Here is a 21,752-nt window from a genome sequence, read left to right as displayed (position 1 = left end):
TACAGTTTTATGGGATTTTTGCTCGTGTAACCTACTACTGACATTGACTGCTGAATTTTATAAGGGCTTTATAGAAGTGTGTAGGTTTAATGTTGAAATTCTTGTACAGAAGCAACAAACTCCCTGTTTTGACAGATTTTCAGTTGAAACTGATTTTTGTTAGTTTCTACCTGTGTTGCTTTTAATGGCTAAATACAGGTTAAAATCAAATCTGCAGACAAGCGGTGCAACTATAACAAGTAAAACTGAATATTCTGTTAGGAGAGATGAAATGTGATTTCAGCAGCTTGAGGAGAAGGAATGGGGTTGGGCATTTGAGGAAGAAAATCTAACTCTAGACCCTCTTTCTTGCTTTTTTGGAGCTTTAAACTACATCTCATGGCTTTCACAATATTGAGTTTGTTGCTCATGATACAAGATTCAAGAGGTTTATTGTCATGCACAGTAGAAAACTCAGTGGTTTGCACTGTACCATAACATTCTTAATGATTCCCATGAGCTGCCTCAGTGGATGGTGTGCGCTCAGTTCACTCTTTTCCCCACATACAAACTTAGAACTTGACCAAAGTTCTATATTTAGGTCACTTGATGACAATGGAGAAAACCCTGTCTAGTAAGACTGCGGTGTGGTTGAAAGCCCTGGGAAAAGCTAGTAAGTGGAACTTGAATAATGTTTCTGTGTGTATCAAGACTTTGTTCCATATAGGGGTGCTGCGAATCGCGATTTACTAATACTGATGATAACCGTGATATCAGTGGTGTAGTGGTAGTTAATGAGGTTGGGGTACTACTTGTTAGATGGGTCGGTTAACAAGAAGGAAGTGGGTATACTCTCCTTTATATTCCAATGGCTTTTTGGCTGTTAGGTGGGTATACTGTAAACCGCCATGAAAGAGGTGGGTATACCCTGTATACCTGCATATACCCTCCACCACACTACTTGATACAATGTTAATAATGCATACAAACAATAATATTGTGTAAATAGCAGCTCTTGAATATTTTCCGTTTGTTTCTTTATATATCGCGATAGTATCGTTATTGTGAACTGTTGGTTACGACCATTGTGGCAACTGATTTCAAGGCCAAGAATGAACTTCAGGCCTTTTCAAATTGCTATCCTTCTATCTGTACTTATAACATCTAATTAAAACACACATTACATATCCACCTACTTCCTCTCAATATGGTTCTGTACAATTCCTGTGTAAAATTCTTTAACTTAAGATGCATAATGCGAGGTACTACTGGATGGTTTGTGTAGGATTTTGTGCAGGTCTGACGAATGCTTAGTTACGGCAAGTTACCTAGATCAAGACCGGAAACGAAGCCATTTTGACATAAAAATAAACGCAACACTTCTCGACTTTCTCCGCACACGTATTAATTGACCAAATGATATCGAGAAAATAATACCGTCTTTAGCTCAGTTTTTTTGCTGAAAATAGCAACAGCTTGGGCATAAATACACGTTACTCACCTGCCTGCTGATTATGAGGGGAATTATGTTACAGTGAGTCGTGTGACGCACTTGGAAATTGTCTGAGAGGACGTTAGCTGACCCAAAGTCGGGTTTTATTTTGAAACGGTGGACCGGAAACGCTTGTTTTTTGCAGAGTGTCTCGGTCTCGACACCGAGTACGTGACATATATAAGAGGCTGGACCGTCACATCCCACCGGCTGTCTGTGACCAGAGGAGAGCAGGAAGAAGAGGGCGGCGTGCCGGGTGAAATCTAAACATTCATTAAAAAGTAACGTTAGGCATAAAGTGCCGGTAAATATGGCCAAGCCGCTGACAGACCAGGACAAGAGGAAGCAGATTTCGGTCCGAGGGCTAGCCGGTGTGGAAAACGTCGCGGACCTGAAAACTAATTTCAACAGGCACCTCCACTTCACCCTGGTGAAAGACCGAAATGTGGCCACTAAACGGGACTACTACTTCGCCCTGGCCAACACCGTCCGGGACCACCTGGTGGGCCGCTGGATCCGGACACAGCAGCATTATTATGAGAAAGACCCCAAAGTAAGTAGCGGGCTGATGCCGCAGTCCTGCACGTACACACAGCTGACTGACCGCGGAGAGGTGGGAGGGGATGCTCTGTGCTGCAGTATCACTACTGATGGCCGTGCGCGCGTGTATGTTTATGTGCGCGCACGCTCTGTGCTGCTTTGCTCATTATACCCATTTATAGAAATGTTCCTGCTGCTTTGCCTTCACCCATATCGCGCTTTCTAACAGAGTTTGTGTGTATGAGTTGTGTGTGTAGATTCCTGATCACGCTGACATTTCCTCCATATCAAAGCCGCCTGTTACATAATGTACAGCTCGTGCATCAGCATCTGCCTCAGTAACCTTGATCTGATATCTGTGCGCCATAGAGGGCGACACACGGTGCTCCAAATGTGGACAAAATACTGATATTATCCAGCACTGAGGGGGATTAGCAGACTCAACTGGTTGTTTAAAAATGTACAGTATTACGTAACGCGCTCCATCCATCCCCACTGGCACACACTGCGCATCACAAAATGGCCACACACTCTTAAAAAGGCAGACGAAGCTACTTTGCATACTTGATTTAAATAAAAAAACCTGCCTCGGTTCAACCCATCTACAAACAGCTCTCAGCTTCCTTGTGCTGCTGTAGCAGGAGGCTGAATTGAGAATTGAAGGGGCTATCACCTGTGTGATAAATTATGCAAGGCTGCACTTGGCCCTGCAGAGTGCTGTCCTGAGTGATGACAGTTAGTGATGTGATGGAGTGTGAGTGTCTGGCTCAAACTTCACAATTCACCCTACTTTGAACTTCTTGTTTTTGATGACTAATGATAATCCTGATTCTGCTGAACCCTCTGGTTTGTCCATTGCTCCAACCTGCTGTGCAACTATGTTTGGCTCAGCTCCATAGAACTTTATATTAAATTCCAGTTGACAATGGTATGTTTCCATAAAAAGACATTGAGGCTTGAGTTGGAATATTTCTACAGCATAAACGTCATAGGGCTTCAATGGCAGCAACCTGATACAGAAAATTAAAGCTACAGGTGGTAACTGTTATGAAAATAATCTTTTAGGATTTTGATAATAGAGAAGGAAATTGCCTGTTATATGTATGTATATATATGTATATATATATATATATATAATTTGGGACCTGTTTGAATGGGTAATTTATGGTAGATTTTATTTTGATGAACTATTAATGTTGTATACAGAATCTGAATCTCTCTCTGCGTTACTCTTCTTTACAAACTAAAGAAATTAGAGATCATTTTTGTTTAGATTTAACTGAATATCTGAAGGCAAACTGCCTGACATGTAAAACTATATCACTTATTTTATTGCAATTCTATGTTCTTGCAGTTCATCAAGAACATAGTTTTTTTAAAAGATTATTTTCTAGTCATTTTTGCCTTTAATTAATAGGACAGTGAAGCGTGAAAGGGGGAGAGAGAGGGAGTGACATGTAGCAAAGGGCCGCAGGCTGGAATCGACCCAGCAAGGACGAAGTCTTTGTACATAGGGCGCCTGCTCTATCCACTAAGCCACCTTCATCAAGAATATCGTTATCGCATACCATTACTCTGACATATAGTGATATTATTTTAGGGCTATATCACCCATCCGAGCTGTATTGTCTTTTTCTCACCCCAGATGTTGTCAGAAACATATTTTAGCGTACTGTTCAGTTGTTAATTAAGTTTGTGACCTGGCGGCCATGTTGTAAACAGTCGAGCAAAACAAAACACTGCCCAAAGGTCAGAGCAAACTTTTTCCTTTTACAGTTAAACCATACACTAAAATGTTTCTGAAAACATTTGAGGCCAGAATTAGGCAACGCAGTGATGGTATGCTGATTCATATTTGATCAGCACTTTAGTCTGACAGTTTAACTGCAGTTCCTGAGTAGTGACTGACATGACTGACAGCTGTGTCAGAGACTCCTCAGCTCTGATTGGTTGTTTTTGTTCATGTTCAGGGGATTCTTGTAAATGCCATGAGGAGAACTACAAGGAGGCAAAGGAAGATATTTTTTTTTCACAGATTATCGGTCTCATGTACTACTGTGTGAATATAGTGACCGTTTCAGCAAATATGACAAAAAGTTGAGTCTGTGTTTTTTCCACCTGGATCTTTATGCTCTACCATTTCTCCTTTAATCATCACACTGCTTATGCACACTTATACTGCGATAACTATCGCACATTCACATATATGTAGTTTTTGTCAAGCTGCGAGCGTCAGGTAGGTTTACATTACCAAAGGTTTATGACAAAATCACTTGATGACATTGACTCCTGTGTGTTCATGGCGAGAGGAGAGACAGAGACGCTGTGCTGCTGCCAGAGGAGCTGCTGAATGAGTTTCCTCTGAGCAATAAGTCACTAAAAGAGTCTGAGAAGTCCGGGGCTGTTCATAAAACATTCAGGACACCACAGTTTATTTCACACTACTGAAGCTGCTCCTCTTTTTGGAACCACTGCAGAGATGATATGGCACACCCCTACAATGCAGTACCAGCAGCAGTAATTCCTTGAGAGGGTCCCATAAAAATGGGGAATAGTTTATTGTCACTGTTTAATTCACTATAGATGTGAGCCCATTGTGAGTTACAGTCACCAGAGTGACTCTCTCCCTCCTCGGTTATCCTCCTCAACTGTAGTGGACAACTGTAGAAATCTATCTAACAACCAAAATCTGGATGTCCCTGTGGCGATACCTTATCAAATTGGAGTCTGTGACCTGATGTGTATCAATTTTGGCGTCCTTGACATGAAAAAGACTGAGAACCACTGCTCTAAAGAACCAAATATGAATGAATCCGCCACTTAAAACAGTCCCCAAGAAATGCACTATTGAGTTCGAGTAACGTTTGTACAAAACAACAGTGATCAGCTGTTTTAGGAAATTACTGAGTTTAGAAGGAGAATATTGAAACTTTGTGTTTGTAAACTGTTTTTGAAAACGTACGTCTTCAGTAGGAACCAATAGGCTTGGAGCTGAGAGCCATAGATAGGATAGAGGAGAGTCAAGAAGTATTAAGAGACAGAAAAGCATATTGTTTTTCCATGGGATTGGGTCAGAATAGTGACAATGGAATAGCGAAGTATTGTTCTATAAGTGTTTAAACATCTCCACGAGTACTGGTGGAAGTCATAGTTTCACAGCGAGATGTATCAGCTGACTTGGAATTTGGACAAGTATTCCTCTCTTCATCAGTGAATGTAAACTGTTTGACTCTTTGTTTTCTTTAACGGGTACATACTGTGTTGATCCAAAGCTTTAATTACACAGCAGACCTTCATGCTTACAGTTGGATACACAGAGCTTGCTGCTATTCACGTGAACTCAGTGTAACCTTTGGAAAAGTAGCACAGACTCTCCTCTCCTATTTATACTGCCACTGGATGCCTTTGTCACATTGGCACATGCTTTCTTTTCCACTTCGGCCTCCTTTATACACCCCCCTACAATAAGTCAGCAGCAGGATCAGAAATGTCACATGGCACAATGTCAAAGAAATGTCAGCTAGGACAACCATAACGCAGTTTCACATGTCCACATATTCTGACGCGTTATTTCGATGTAATTCTGCAGGCCATCATCAGTCCGTATGTTCATTTTGAATGTCAGTGCTAAAGTTCACACTGTCGCTGAGCTGTGAGGAGACATTATGCTATGTTAGGGTAGGATTCACTTCTCTGTGGAGTGTTGGAGGAGCTGCCAGTAATAGCCCTGCTGTTGTTGCCTCTGATAGCAGCTGTTGTTGTCTCCCAGAGATAATGCTGCAAGGCCATAAGGGACACCAAATGGGGCGCATGCATTTTATTATTAGTGTCGTCTTGAGAATTCGTGATGGGTTTTAGTGCTGTGTGTTGCGAAATTCACATCCTGTCAAATTGTAGAAGAACAGCGGATAGTTAGTCAGCTTTTTGCACTGTTTTTAAATGGAAATATAACAATAGAGATATTTAAAAGATTATTTAAAGTATTGTCAGCTTTCTATTAGGTGAAAATGTAATGAAGTTCAGCATTCACAGGTTGTCTTTCTCTGTTGTTGTTTTTGTAGCGTGTGTACTACCTCTCCCTGGAGTTTTACATGGGCCGGACTTTGCAGAACACCATGGTTAACCTGGCTTTGGAAAACGCCTGTGATGAGGCCACATACCAGGTGAGGCAAAGGATCATGGGGGAAACAAAAACAGGAGTGAGGGTGTTTACCCACACCAGTCCCTTCTCAGTAGCTTACAGGAACACTCTCCACTCCACAATAAGGGAGGGTTATTAAATGATTGTAAACTTGCATAGCCAAAAGAAATTGGACACCTGAACAAAGTATAGGGACACCCAAATGTCACACATGATTGCTTCCATTCAGACATAAGAGCATGAATGAGGTCCAGCCCTGACGTTGGGTAATAAGGTCTGGCTCGCAGTCAGCATTCAGTTCATCCCATAGGTGTTGGTTAGGGTTGAGGTCAGGGCTCTGTGCAGGCCCATCAAGTTCTTCCACATTAAACTGGAAAAAACTTTTCTCTATGAAGCTGACTTTGTGCAAAGGGACAGTATATGTATGTTTCATGTTGAAACAAGAGCCAGAAAAAGTGTTGACACAAAGTTGGACAAACACTGTGGTCTTAAATGTCATTATACCATAAGTATTTACCTAAACTGGAACTAACAGGCCCGAGGCAGCATGTGCACAGGGATGTCCACATACTTTTGGTTATAACAGTGTATGTTGCTACTGTAAATGCAGACCATTCCAAAAACAATCAACTTACAACAGATGGTAGATGGTAAATGGTAGAGTATAAGACAGCTGTATTTAGTTAGGGACAAAGTCATGTTTCCTTTAATTTGTAGTGTGAGTGTTAGGACTTATAGGTTTATGTGCAAGATATAAAAAGCATGTTTTAAGAAGTAGCAAGATGGAATGTACAGTATAGGAGTGCCCTCCATAATCCAGCATGTGCTCCCAGGTCAGGGTAGTGGAGTGACTAGTGAGCACTAGTGGAGACCAGCTGTTCGATGGGTTAAATGCGCCTTTTTACACTAACAGATTTTGGACAGTCCTTAATATGGCAACCTTTAGGCAGCAGGGTAAACTAAGGTGCAGAGGATACGGCAAGCATGTAGGGGCTGGATTGGGACCATTACTATACCCCTCACCCCATCACTCAGCCCTTACCTCTACATTTTGCATGTTAATGTTTAAGGTTAGGGTCCAATTCTTGTTGCGACAGAGGGGTAGGGCTACCTGGCCCTCCAAACTGAGGTTCTTCAGAGGCATACTCCAAACTGAATCTTATGGGAAACCATCAGTAAGATGGCTGCACAAGAAACAAGAAAAAAACAATAAATGTATTTTTTTGTTAATAAGGATTTACAAAGTATTATAACCATCATATTATATTCTAAGTTTAATGTTGTTTCAATGTTCGGGGTGGCTGTGGCTCAGAGGGTAGAGCTTGTTATCCACTTATTGGAAGATCAGATCAATCTTTTCTTTATAACAGACGCTAACTAGCTAGCTAGGATTTGTGCGTGACTGTTCCGCATTTTGACATATTGTCCTGTCACTTTCCCCTCATTTGATGGCATATGACACCTGAGATTTAACTGAAGTCCAGCTGTGAAGTTATTGCAATTGTTAGTGCTCCTCTAACTTCAGTGCAGACTGGCAGGGTAGGACCACATGTTGCTAATGTTAGCCTACAGAGCACCACATTACCAGGATGACTTGTTTGATCAATCGTAGTGTGAAACTTAAGTTGTGAACAAATCGCAAGCGTCTATGCTTTTCAATCTCCAATAAATAAATGGCAAAAATGCCATAGTCGTATCTGTTATGTAATGCCATCTATGTGTTCAGGTGAAGTATCAGGGTCTTGAAGTGTTGTCCCATTTCATAGGTAAATGAAAATAAATAAATAAATAAATAGAAATAAGAAACGGGATGGGGCCAAAGTCTGTTGGTCAAGTCCATTAAAGGGTACTCTGGTGAATTAGGGTTGCACTTTATGAAATTGTGTTTGCAGTTTGTAAAGCAGGCTCTCTGTTATGAATGTGTCCAAGCCCAAACTGAGATAAATAACCTTGATGATGTCATTAGTGAAATAAATAAATAAACAGGCTTTCATCAGTTAGATTTATGGATTGTCCCTGTAATGGCAGTCATGGTTACTGGATCCTTGAAGGAAAGACAAAGACAAGCCTAATGCGTTGTTCAGGTAATGTGGAGGAATGATGCACGTATTTAAAGCCTGGTCCTGGAAGTGTCTGCTTTATTCAGTTCATCATGCCAACTTCTTCTATCGATGTGCTCTTCAGCTGGGTCTGGACATGGAGGAGCTGCAGGACATTGAGGAAGATGCCGGTCTAGGCAACGGAGGGCTGGGTCGTCTGGCCGGTGAGTTCCTGCTTCCTCCTGACTGACTGCTGATAGACAGTGATGTTTAGTGCTGTGGACAGGAATGTCTCAAGAACCCCCCCTTCCTCCCCCTGTTTTCTCAGCTTGTTTCCTGGACTCCATGGCCTCTCTGGGTCTGGCTGCTTATGGATACGGTATCCGCTACGAGTTTGGCATCTTTAATCAGAAAATTGTCGATGGCTGGCAGGTATGTTCACCTGATGGTGAGATAATGACAACAAATGAATGAATGCTTAGTACTTATGACATACCTCACCTTACTTGAATGGTCAGACATGACACAGCACTTTAACAAATAAATGTGTATACAGGTGGAGGAAGCTGACGACTGGCTGCGTTACGGTAATCCCTGGGAGAAGGCTCGCCCTGAGTACATGCGCCCAGTCCACTTCTACGGACGAGTGGAACACACAGCTGAAGGAGTGCAGTGGGTCGACACGCAGGTTAGTGGAAACAGACTTGAACAGAACTGACCTTTTATTGTTCAGTCAGTGCTGTTCACCTCTGATATAATGGATATAATGCTGTCTGAGTTAAAACAAGTAATAATGAATTTGACGATGATGAACAATGGCGGGTATAATTATCAGAGGTTTCCTGGGTTTAAATTATATGCCGACAGATACTGTATTTTTTAGGGTTGATAGTGAGAGTTTAAAAAATTAGATTGTGAAAATAACCTTATCAGCGCTCTGGTGGATAAACTATACAATGGAGACTGTGCTGGTGTTAAAAAGGCTGTGTTTTATTGTGATTCAGGTGGTTCTGGCTCTCCCCTATGACACCCCAGTCCCTGGATACAGAAACAACATTGTCAACACCATGAGACTGTGGTCTGCCAAAGCCCCCTGTGACTTCAACCTCAAAGACTGTGAGTGTTGTCATCTGTACTGTTGAATAATCATCGATGACATGCTGTGAATTAATCAACAGATTCTAAAAACAAACCTAAATGATGTCCCACAGTTAATGTTGGTGGCTACATTCAAGCTGTGCTGGACAGAAACCTGGCTGAGAACATCTCCAGGGTTCTCTACCCCAACGACAATGTGAGTGCATCTATCGTCGTATATACTAAATCTAATGTAACAAACATTACATTTTACTCTGAGGGTCAGTCCACTTCTACCCTGGGCCTTATCTTTGTAACTATTTGTTATTGTACATTTTAAATGCTGAGATTTAGGAATGAGATGACATTGTTATTAAATAACAAGTCCAACTGGGCACAACTGTGATCCTCTTGAGACAGAAATAACCTCAGTGGTTGTGTTAAACCTCAAGTAAACAACAACCAGGGGCGTCTTTACAGAAAATCATCCAGTAACACTTGCTGTGAAGACCACACCCATAATGTGTTATGAGAGCATTCATAATGCTTTTTGACTACACTCTCAAACTCACAGTGCTTCCTGATTCACTATATGGACAGTCATAAATCATTATACACTTGACTTATAATGAATTATAAGTGTCAAGTGTTTTGTGGATGCTCTTGACTAGTTATAAACTACAGGTTGACCAATGGGGCTTATTATGCATTATGAATACCTGTACTAACCTCAACAATCAACTGTAGTAAGGACTCATAGTATGTTATAATAGTCCATGCAGTATCATTAGTAATCATTGTATGTGTTAAGTAAAGGGAAGTACATATTGATGCATCTATAAAAAAACTGCATGCTTCCTCATTAAATTTTGCATTGGTAGTGTTAAGGAAAGTGTAATATCTTTTCATGTATTTAAAAGATTCTGCTGCATCATAAGTGATTAATGGCTACCATACACTAGAATACTTGAACCCTGTCACATGTAAACACAATGTGTCATAAGTCAGAGAGCTTTCAATCACAGAATAATATTTTGCAAAGACTATGGATCTTGCAGGATCACTATTTGCATGATTCCTAGCTTGATTGTTGATGTGTATATAGGTATTCATAATGCATTATAAGCCCCATAAGTCAACCTCTAATTTAAAACTAGTCAGGAGCATTAATTACAGAAGCAATTCTGGAGGGAGCTCAGAGTAGAGCCGCTGCTCCTTCGCATCGAAAGGGGTCAGTTGAGGTGGTTCGGGCATCTGATCAGGATTCTTCCTGGGCGCCTCCTGTTAGAGGTGTTCCAGGCATGTCCCACTGGTAGGAGGCTCTGGGGTAAACCCAGGACACTGAAGGGATTTCATATCTCGTCTGGCCTGGGAACGCTCAGGGTCCCCCAGGAGGAGCTGGGAAGTGTTGCTGGGGAGAGGGATGTCTGTGGTGCTTTGCTTGGCCTGCTGCCCCCACAACCCGGCCCTGGATAAACCGATGATAATGGACCTCAGACCCTCTATCTTAATTTAACTTAAGGTGAACACAACCTAAATTAAGAATTTCACTGTTATTTCCATGGCCTAGGAAAGCTCAGTCTGTATTTGTAAATATGATTTACTCTCTCTTAAAGTCAGAAATCAGAGAAGTAAGTCTCAAACTTGTAATGTCAAGTATAATCATATAGTAGAATAATCTGAAAAATGAGAAAAATTCACATGAATGCCCCCTCAAGTTGGAGCAACAACTTTTTGTACATAAGTTGATGTTATATCATGCAGGATCAGGTTGAACAAAAGTAAATGTTTGTTTGATGTTAAGAAACTTTTAATTAATTCATGTCTGTATATATAAATTATTCCCCACATTTAATTTAACATGGCATTAGGTTGTAACAGTTAGCTGATGTCCATGTAGAGTTAGATCGGTTAGAAAACTATTTATTAGCATTAACCCTGTTAACAGTCAGATAAAGCAATATTTAGTAGTGTCAGGGAATGTAGGCTACTGGTGCAGCACCAAGTCAGAGACAAAATCCCTTTGTGTTAAAAGCTTCAAACTGTTTTAGCATGCATTGATAACAACATGAATATTCACAATGACGATAAACACGCAAAGCAATAAAATACAACAATTTTAGCGTTAATTTTTTCCCACATTACGACTTAAAAGCTCACAAACAAACTAAAGTCATACAAACAGTATGAATGCAGCTTTATTCTATTGTAGTGTTCTTAGTTCTGAAACAGAAAATGTCCCCATATAATCAAGCTGCCAGTGTCATCTAGAACATCTTTCACCATCTATCATCTGTGGAGCAGCTCCAGACTTTATACCCTATAACATCACAAATTTAATTTTTAGCACACTAGTTATGTGGCATTTTGCTGGAGGCATTTGTTTTCAGGTTGTTCATCTGTACAATCCATTCTCGTGAACGTGATATCTCAAGAACGCCTTCAGGGTGGTCGAAGGTCAAAGGTCTAGGTCACTGTGACTTTACAAAACATGTTTTTGGACAAAACTTAAGAATTCATGCATGCTAATGACATTTCACCAAAAAAAATCTAATAGGACAAAACAATGAAGTAATGAGATTTATATCCAAAAGGTTAAAGGTCAACCTCACCTTGTCATCACAATGTTCTGCATAAACACTTTCCTGGCCATTATTCAGCATCATAATTGAGAAACAGAAGAGGTTACATTTGGTTAGATACTGTAATGGTGACACTAATTCTGGGTGTCCACCTTGAAACTGTGCTGATTGTATCGATCTTCTGTGCTGCTGGGTGGAGGGTGTGTGTAAAGCATCCATGTTTACATAGACATGGGTGTAAACTGTAAGTTAAACTTGACTGGTGAGCAGAGGCACACAATCACGAGGCAGTTATTCTAGTTTTTGGATCTGGGAGAAAGTTGTTCATGTTTACTTATATGAATACTAATATTTACTTTACTAATATTTGGACTGTCTTAGACCACAGGAATGACATGTATGCATTTTGAAAATGGGCACAGGTCCCCTTTAAGAAGCAATGCTATAATTGTAAATTCCATTTTTCAGTCTGCACTTGTCCAGTCATGCCTGTATCTATGTTAAGAATGAACCTGTAGGCTCCTCAAGATGGACAAACCATATTATTAACAGCTCTCAGTTGTCAGTGGCTAGCTAGCTTGCTGTCATGGACACAAAAGACAGGCATACAATTTTAGCTCCGTGGAGTCAGAGGCACTTATCGTGTTGGTGGAGGATTGTGTCACATAGTTTAGTTTATTTTCTTAAAGCCTCATCATGCAATTTAAGTATTCTTTCAGTCATTATGATTTGGTGTTCATGTTATTCCCCATCTTCACTATTGTTGCCATACAGACACAGTTTTACATGCCATGTCATCCTAAACTGAGAGAATATAGGATGTCAGATTTAGGAAGTGTCTATAATGAGGCCTCAGTTTCCTCAGTACAAATTAGCCTGAACAACTTTTTATGTTGGAAATATGTCAGACGTGTCTTCAGCTTGTTGTGTGTAGGAAAACAGTGCAGGCCTTACTCCTCTCTTCAATTTCTCTCTTCAGCCTGGTCTTCAAGTGCTTGCAGCACATGCGTTATGAAAGAATAAGACGATAGTTCTAAGAGTTTCCCATATTGTCTTTGGTCTGCAGTTCTTTGAAGGGAAGGAGCTGCGTCTGAAGCAGGAGTACTTTGTGGTAGCGGCAACTCTTCAAGACATCATCCGTCGGTTCAAAGCCTCCAAGTTTGGCTCCACAGAGTTTGTGCGACACGACCTTTCTACGCTGCCAGACAAGGTGAGAGATGCATAACATCATCATATGATCTCAGAGATAATGATAGCAGTTCATTATCGTATCTATCTATTTATGTAGCTATCTTTATTGTTCATTTTCAAACACACATTTCATTTTGTTCACTTGTTGTTCACTTTATCTCTGTCTGTCTGTGGTGTGCAGGTGGCCATCCAGCTGAATGACACCCATCCTGCTATGGCCATCCCAGAGCTGATGAGGATCCTGGTGGACATTGAGAAACTCACTTGGGGGAAGGTATGGCACTCCAGCTGTGCAGTAACACACAGGCCTCAGCATGTCTGACACAACAGCCCTCTCTGCACAGAGATAATGGTATAGGGCTGCTGCTAAGTCCCTTCTTTATACTGCCTATGCATTTTTACACAGAACCAAACCCCAGTGTGTGATTTTAGACAGCATGCCAGCATCCTGAAAACAAAAGAGGTGTGACGTGCAACATATGTGTTGGCAACACTTCCTAACAAAAATGGCATAACATGGCAATAACAATAATTTACCGTCCCTGTTATTTGGCAGCTGATCGCATCCTACGCTCGGAGGGTGAGGAGCTCCCAGACCTCATTGTTTTGCCAATTTGCTGACAATTTCAGCCTTTGAGTTAGCCACTTACTGCTATTAGCGGCTTTTTAAATCTTCTGGTGGTGGGTTGCACATATCACTCATTGTCAAAAGTCACACCTGTCCTGCCCATAGTCCCGTCCTGCAGACCATTTGGGAATGTTATTACTTCTGCTGCTGACTTAAAGGTGAAAAAGCTCTGTCCCAGTGTTCTATGATTATACCTATTATTATACTTAACGGCGAGGCGGCATAACTGCATGATATTACTGCCTTAAACATGCAGTGTAAAAGGGACTAAAGATTTTTTTCCTGTTTATGGCAGCTATATGCACTATTTTTCAAACCATTTCAGATAATAGAATGCGTAAAAATTTGTACATCGTTTTGGGAAACATGATATTTGCCAAGTAAAAAAATCATCCTGTAGAGCCTACATCCTATTTTGTATTTCATTGTTTTCCAACTGCCTTCATCATTCTGAAACCATGACACAGCAGATGCTGAGGATGACTAATATTCACTCCTGATGTTACTATTTTTAAGTTACGTTACATAACACATGTCGGGTGGGAATCTGGCATAAACATCATTACTAATTAACTATTTCTGTTACTATGTTACTATGTCACTGCTATGCTGGAGTAGAGTTCACAGGATGAATGTTTAGCTGACAAATCTGCTACATCTGAATCTATGCCATAATAACCTGGGTTGTTCTAATGGCAAATCAAGGATCCCCAACAAAGCCAAGTAAACATGGTCTTCAATACTCTGAACTAAATATAAGGCCAACAGAAGAACATTTGTAATAACAAGTCATGATTTTTTTTTAAAGCAAATCGCATCAATCGTAGGTATAGAGTGCACTGTGCACCTAGAGTGCCAGGTGCCATCACCTGCTCTGCTTCTGCAGAAACCTCATTTCATACAGTGAATAGAGAGGGCTGTGTTCAACAAGGTTTGTAACTTTCTGAAACAAATAATCCAGCAGTTGCACTAATTTTTGCAGTGGCTGGCCGGGTGTTTAGAGGTCTGAAAGACGCAATATGAACTTCTCTATCAAGCTCTTTCTTTCACTCTTCACACAACTTCTTTCACTTGGGGAGAGACTGACTGAAACTCCTGCTGTTGACAGGATGTCCTGTGGTCACTTGTGTGGCATCTCTGTCTCTTTGCATCCCTAAACACTGCAGTAACAATGACAAATAAGCACGTCGACTACAGCACAGTGACACATCAGTCAAAGCTCAAGTCATGCACTATGACAGAATGTAAGCCAAAATACTTGCTGATATAGAATCATCTTTTCTTTTGCACAAGACAACACTGTCATTTTCTACATAAACTGCTTTGACTGTATTTGTCAAAAAGGTAATTTCATGGTCACAGTTTCATTTGTAGTCTGAGATCCATGTGAGTATGTGTGATAACGTCACTTCTGTCCTCTCTGTGTCCAGGCCTGGGACATCGTGGTTCGTACCTGTGCCTACACCAACCACACCGTCCTGCCTGAAGCCCTGGAGCGCTGGCCTGTCGACCTCTTCCAAAACCTGCTGCCTCGTCACCTGGAGATCATCTACGAGATTAACAGGAGGCACCTGGAGGTACGAGGGCAGCTGATTCGAGATTTATGAGCATTTTAGCCGTTTAGTTGATACTCTTATCTATAAAAACTAACCGACTGCTCTGTACATCTACTGAGATTTCTCTTTCCTTCACCCCTCCAGCGCATCGCCAAGCTTTTCCCTGGAGATGTTGACCGCCTGCGCCGAATGTCCCTGATTGAGGAGGGAGACACCAAGAAAATCAACATGGCTCACTTGTGCATCGTGGGATCTCATGCTGTCAATGGCGTGGCACGCATCCACTCTGAAATCATCAAAGACACTGTGTAGGGAAACCAGTTGTCCCACATCTCTCTTGAGAGAAAGGTTGAGGAATGTTGACTGAGGTTTGGTGTTTGTGCTAATTAGACTTTGTTTGTTGCTTCTGTTCTCCTCAGGTTCAAGGATTTCTATGAAGTAGACCCTGAAAAGTTTCAGAACAAGACCAACGGCATCACACCCAGGCGCTGGCTGGTCATGTGCAACCCCGGCCTGGCTGAGGTCATTGCGGAGGTGTGTTGGGTCTTGTTCATACAGAGTGAACACTGAGAAATGAGAGGAGTTATTTCAGGCATGCAGGCTCCTGCTGGGACTAAAAGCTCTGTTCATTTTATTTAGAGGATTGGTGAGGACTACATCCGTGACCTGGACCAGCTGAAGAAGCTTCTGGAATTTGTGGATGATGACACCTTCATTCGGGATGTTGCCAAAGTCAAACAAGTGAGAGTTTTAAATACCTAAAGAGAAATGATTGTTCTCTTTTTTCTGTTTGTTACTCATCACATTTCTCTGTATGACCTCAACTTTGTAGGAGAACAAAATGAAGTTTGCTGCCCACCTTGAAGAGCACTACAAGGTGAAGATCAACCCCAACTCCATGTTTGATGTGCAGGTGAAGAGGATCCACGAGTACAAGAGGCAGCTGCTCAACTGCCTGCACATCATCACTATGTACAACCGTGAGTGTTGTTTTTCTTTTACTGGTAGCCTTAGGCAAATAAATCTGGATTCAGAGTTAAGTCAGACTTTTTTTTTTGCTTGTGTTTAATCAGGAATCAAGAAGGAACCCAACAAGTCATGGACCCCCAGGACCGTCATGATTGGAGGAAAGGTGAGTGGCATTAAAGGTGTCACGTTACATTTGCTTTTCTACGTCAACTCGAACACTGACATTGTAAAAGATGCTTGTCTCACCCCTATCTGTGTGTCCATGACAGACATGAGTTTTGTAAATGTTAAGTATAGTTATACCCACCTGAGACCCCAGCTTTTGTTTGGTATGCATTTTTAATTTCTCCCTAGCTATTTGAGATGAGAAGGACCTGATAAGAATAATAAATTAGGGTTGTCTTTGAACAGTGTTATAACCCAGTTTGTAAAGGGAAGGAGAAGCAATGCAAAACCAGATGTTTTTGGTGAAATAAAGTTATTTTTTAACAAAGGAAGTAAGGATTATTATTACAAATAAAAGTAATGCAAACTACTACAGAAAAGGGCTTGTGGGTGCTGTTCAACTCAAAGAAATATAACCAAAAGAGGACTCTTTAAAACAAGAGTTGCTAATCTTAAAATCAAAACTGGAAAATAAAACCTAACTGTTCTGAATTAACCCTGCACCAAGTGTCTCCAACAAAAGAAATGCTGATAAAAGTGCATGGTCAGCTTTTTGAAATCTAATAATGTAGCCTAGTCCCAAAATAGCAAAACTAGTGCCTCATAATAACCTCAAAGAACATATTGAATTCTTAACAACGGCACAGTCAACACTAGTGAGAGGCATGCTGGTGAGTGGGTCGTTTCCAGCCGCCCCAGCAATCAGGCTGGCCAGGCATAAGCAGAGTCTTGGGTCCCTGTTGCTCAGATTGGATTGGAGGAGCCAGATAGGAGGATAAGGAGTTGTTGCAAATGCAAACAGTGTTTGTTTAATGTTTTGTAACACTGTGAGTTAGGAGCAGCTGTTCAAGTCTAAAAGTGTTCAGAACTGTTCATGTGAATGCCTGAAAATGAATGTGCAAAAGCAAAATTGCAGATAAGCACTTATCTTATCTTGTTCCTATTGCTAAAATTGGTAACTTTTCTACATCATATCAAACTACAAATATTGTTAATCACAAATAAACAAGTTTCAACCATAAAATCTGATCAGGATTGTACCTTGTCCACCTTTGTGTCAGGATCAGCTTTAGACTGACTTTGCAGAAATGGCAGCCATCTTGTTTTTACATGGATAAGTGTATTGTGCTTCTGCTACCAGTAGATGGCACAAAGAAGCATACGCAAATGAGGACAACAGGTCTAAGCTCAGCAGAATGATGTATAAGGTGCAGCAAATGTTGTGTCTTCATATGCAGAATTGTAAGAGGATGCATGAAGAGCAATTCATCAAATATTCCCCATCACTACCACCAAAGTATTCTCCCACCCAGAACAGTTTGACCCTAATCATAACATTCCTGTCCTGATGTAGACATCAAGGTTCCAGATGTGATAGGCAAGGACAAACTTGGGGGAGAAAACATGAAACAACTTTGATAACGACATGAGTGAAATTTCACATCCACCTTGAAGTATACTGCTGTCCTCAAATAACTCACATGAAGGCTCCTATGATCAGCCACAATACCAAAAGTACATTTAACCACATGAGCAAATGTGTCACACGTTATTAATGGATCATATGACTGCGTGTAATGTGAAGTGTCACTCAAAGTGAAGAACCCACAGTAATCACCAACTCTGCACTTCTTCCCAGCTCTGCAGAGCTTTTTAGCCTCTTTTACTTCTTTGTTTTGGTTTTACAGTCAACCGGTGCAGAAAGTTGTAGTGCATATTCCTTTAATTGCCCCTTTCCATATTGCTAGCTGAGGTACCAATTTTGCACCAATAATAATAATAATAATTTTACAGTGTATATTTCAAACGTCATTGTAAAATGTATTTGTTTCTTGATTCCTGTCATAAATGTGGTCACATATGACCTGATTATTATGGGCAGGTGTTTGAATTCAAGTTTTAACTTTCAAATTTAAACTCCAACATGCCATATGTGTTTGGACAGAAGCTGCTGTTATTACATCCTGATGAGAGTTTATTCTACTTAAAATGTACATTTTCAGCAAATCATCAATAAAGAAGTCATTCCACGCAGATAACCGTTCATCTTTGGGAACTTGAGTTTTTATTTAGTGTTTTTCATAATGATGGTCCTTTGTGCTTTCAGGCGGCTCCAGGTTATCACACGGCCAAGATGATCATCAAGCTGATCACATCTATTGGAGACATTGTCAACAATGACCCTGTGGTGGGCGATCGTCTCAAAGTCATCTACCTGGAGAACTATCGAGTCACTCTGGCTGAAAAGGGTAAATGATGCTGTTCATTTATAATCATATTTAGCATTCGGAAGGTTTGGATTGTTTTCAACATATTAAGGGCTCAGAGTGAGGAAGACAGGGCCCTGGACTCGTGTATGTTGTAGAACTTGGATAGAGAGAAACACTGGAATTCTGTATCTCCTGTCTGCAGTCATCCCTGCGTCTGACCTATCGGAGCAGATCTCCACAGCAGGCACTGAGGCCTCTGGCACAGGGAACATGAAGTTCATGCTAAACGGAGCCCTCACCATTGGCACCATGGATGGAGCCAATGTGGAAATGGCAGAGGAAGCCGGAGAGGAGAACCTCTTCATCTTCGGCATGAGGGTGCCTGATGTGGAGGCTCTGGACAAGAAGGGGTAAGCCTCATGATGGAGAGTTAGAATAAAGAATTTATTTTAGCCACACCTGACTAGATTTACAGGTCAAATCCATCCATGCTGTCACATAATACCTGTTCTAATGCTTGATAAATGTCTTCTGTCCTCAGCTATGACGCTCCGTCATATTACAATCGTATCCCTGAGCTGAAGCAGGCAATGGACCAGATATCTGGAGGTTTTTTCAGCCCTGGCCAGCCTGACCTCTTCAAAGACCTTGTCAATATGCTGATGCACCACGACAGGTTAGAGCACACTGCTGACACTGAGGAATTACACTTTGTCTGTGCTGACACACGGCCCGACTGTATGTCTACAGTCATGCAGTGTCATCAGTGTATCTCTGTTGGCCACTGTCAAATGATATAACCTATATCCGTATGTGATATATCCGTTTTTACTGTGTCTGTGCTGCAGGTTCAAGGTGTTTGCAGACTATGAAGCCTACATCAAATGTCAAGAGAAAGTCAGTGCACTCTACAAGGTACGTAAGTCAGCAGGAGGACGTCAATAAAAGCTGATATCTGGTGATGGTCAAATGAAGCCTCATGAAGCATTTTCTTTATTTTCTGAGCTCACTATATGGCACTCTCTGTTCAGCAAAGGGTTGAAAGCACACTGAGCTGCTTGAACTTCCAAGAGCACCATCTAGTGGGCTCAGAACATAAAGAAGATGGTCCATGAGGCTTCATTTGGCCATCACTAGTAAAAGGCATTAGCGTTGGATTGTACTATACTACACTATATTATACTATACTCTACTATACCATACCACACTAATAGGTATTATTTTCTCAGGTATCAGTTAAGTTTCATCTTATTCATCTTTGTATTAACAGAACCCTAAAGAGTGGACCAAGATGGTGATCCATAACATCGCCGGCTGCGGTAAATTCTCCAGTGACCGCACCATTTCCCAGTATGCCAGAGAGATCTGGGGCATGGAGCCCAGTTTGGAGAAGATTGCTGCTCCTGACGATCCTCGCTAAACCTCATCTGCCTCCTCCACCTCACTGTAGCTCACCATGTGGTCCATCCACTGATGAAAAACCCTGTAGCTTTTTTCACTGTGTACTGTGGCATTATGTCTTCACATCACTTATCCCCATACAACCTCTGTTACTTCCAGTTCATCATGCAGCAACATGTATTGAAGCGGGTTTATTCAAAATCTGTTCTTTGTGTTTTCTCTCTGTGCACCAGCAATGCATATTCTCACTGTTGGGTAAAAACCTTGTATGGAGTGAACCATTAAACATATACTTCTTTATTTTGTTGCAGCGCCCTCCTATTTTCCACAGTTTCCTCTCCACTGATGTTTGGAAATTCTCAGTCCAAACATCAACCAGGAGCTGAGTGGAAAACTTTGGAGTGCTACAACAAAATCAGGGACTATATCTTTAACCAAATTTCCATACTGCAGTTTTCACACAACAGTGATTTTAAACCACAAATCTAACCACACTCCCTTTCTACTTCTGAATCTATATGGCTACTTAAACCCAGCAAGTATGCCGATAAACCTCAGCACTATTATGGCTCCAAACCAGCCCATGTCTTCCATGGAAGAGTGAAGGGACACTCAGTGGTTAAAGTTCACCATGGCCTCAAAGCAGCACTGTGACTAGATGTTGTTGGAAGGAAGCCTTGACTCCATATCCATCGCAGATTAACATTCATATTACTGTTTCATATTAACAGACTCTCCGAGTGCTCTGTCAGTGTTTCATGGTGTTTGCTGAATATATCCATTTCTGTGTTATCATTAATGGTCAGGGGAGCCCTGTGATGCAGATGTATTGTCCCCGTCAGTTTAGTTGTGATCTCCTCAGCATGTTTGTGTCTGTCTCATTCTGTTGTACTCTCTTCCTCAAAGTGACCTGTGTTAGAAAATAACAGCGCCTTCTCTGCCTAAAACCTAAGTGACTGAACTAATCTTTGGGACATGCGTATATTCTGTGGTGTAGTCGTGTGTGAATGTATAACATACGTGAGTCAATGACACTGTGGATATCAGCTCGATTAATGTACTGTAGCAACCTGCTTCAGCTACTGCATATGACTGTGTGACTGCTGTGGTGCTGCCTGCACAGGCTGCAAAGAAAACTGCCCACTGCGCTGAACCTAACATTTCACTTTTCTTTTTTTAGTCAATAAACAACAAAACTACATCAACAGCTCTGATGTTTGAGTTTACTTTTGAACCTCTGTAGTGACACATAAAACAAAGATATCTGTGTAACATGTAGGACAAGACCACCAGGGTTTGGGGCAACCTCTAGCTCAACAGGTAGACTGTGCACCCCATGTAGGCTGAGTCCATTGTAGCAGCCTAGGATCAATTCCAGCCTGTCATCCACATTCTCTCTCCACCTTTCCTGTCACTCTCCAGCGTTCTACAATTACGCAAAAGCCCAAAGAAACTGTCCTTGTCCAAAAGAGGATGATCAGAGAAAATGTGGTCTGTACAGTGTAATGTTAAAGCAGAAGTGGGCTGTGCCTGAGCTACTTCCTACTGACCAGCAGAGGGTGATACAGGTCCTGGATTTGTTTGTTTTTTTTGCTGATAATTGTCTCAGGTTAAAGGCATAGTGTATATCTTCTGTCTATCTATAATGCCAGACTAGATGGGAAAGAAAGCTTTTATTTAAGCATGTGGAAAAATCTTTAGAAGGACTATGAACTGAAGAAGCTGAAAGACTGTTATGAACGACATGGTAAATGACTCCATTGGTATTCATCTCTATTCTTG

At 41.3% G+C, this 21,752-nt stretch overlaps 1 protein-coding gene across 1 annotated transcript; it reads left to right on the top strand.

The window, feature by feature from the left end:
* The first annotated feature begins 1,639 nt into the window (after positions 1-1,639).
* LOC125883891 (glycogen phosphorylase, muscle form) lies at positions 1,640-21,177 on the top strand. The gene is made up of 20 exons (XM_049568508.1): positions 1,640-2,024; positions 6,073-6,174; positions 8,337-8,415; positions 8,520-8,623; positions 8,748-8,879; positions 9,196-9,307; positions 9,403-9,485; positions 12,917-13,060; positions 13,223-13,315; positions 15,100-15,246; positions 15,370-15,533; positions 15,645-15,759; positions 15,865-15,966; positions 16,058-16,205; positions 16,299-16,357; positions 18,467-18,608; positions 18,772-18,979; positions 19,111-19,245; positions 19,418-19,484; positions 19,840-21,177. Exons 1-20 carry the CDS (start codon positions 1,782-1,784, stop codon positions 19,987-19,989), a joined length of 2,529 nt encoding a protein of 842 aa, XP_049424465.1. The 5' UTR covers positions 1,640-1,781; the 3' UTR covers positions 19,990-21,177.
* Positions 21,178-21,752: the final 575 nt, after the last annotated feature.

This window comes from Epinephelus fuscoguttatus, linkage group LG23, assembly GCF_011397635.1.
Source record: "Epinephelus fuscoguttatus linkage group LG23, E.fuscoguttatus.final_Chr_v1".
Taxonomy (NCBI): domain Eukaryota; kingdom Metazoa; phylum Chordata; class Actinopteri; order Perciformes; family Serranidae; genus Epinephelus; species Epinephelus fuscoguttatus.
The sequence above is the reverse complement of the archived record's forward strand: the minus strand, read 5'-3'. Positions and strand labels throughout refer to the sequence as shown.

Coding starts and splice junctions, on each gene's coding strand:
- LOC125883891 (XM_049568508.1), top strand. CDS start 1,782: ATGGCCAAGCCGCTGACAGACCAGGACAAGAGGAAGCAGATTTCGGTC. Junction 9,308..9,402: donor TGACTTCAACCTCAAAGACT/GTGAGTGTTGTC, acceptor GATGTCCCACAG/TTAATGTTGGTGGCTACATT. Junction 15,967..16,057: donor ATGTTGCCAAAGTCAAACAA/GTGAGAGTTTTA, acceptor TCAACTTTGTAG/GAGAACAAAATGAAGTTTGC.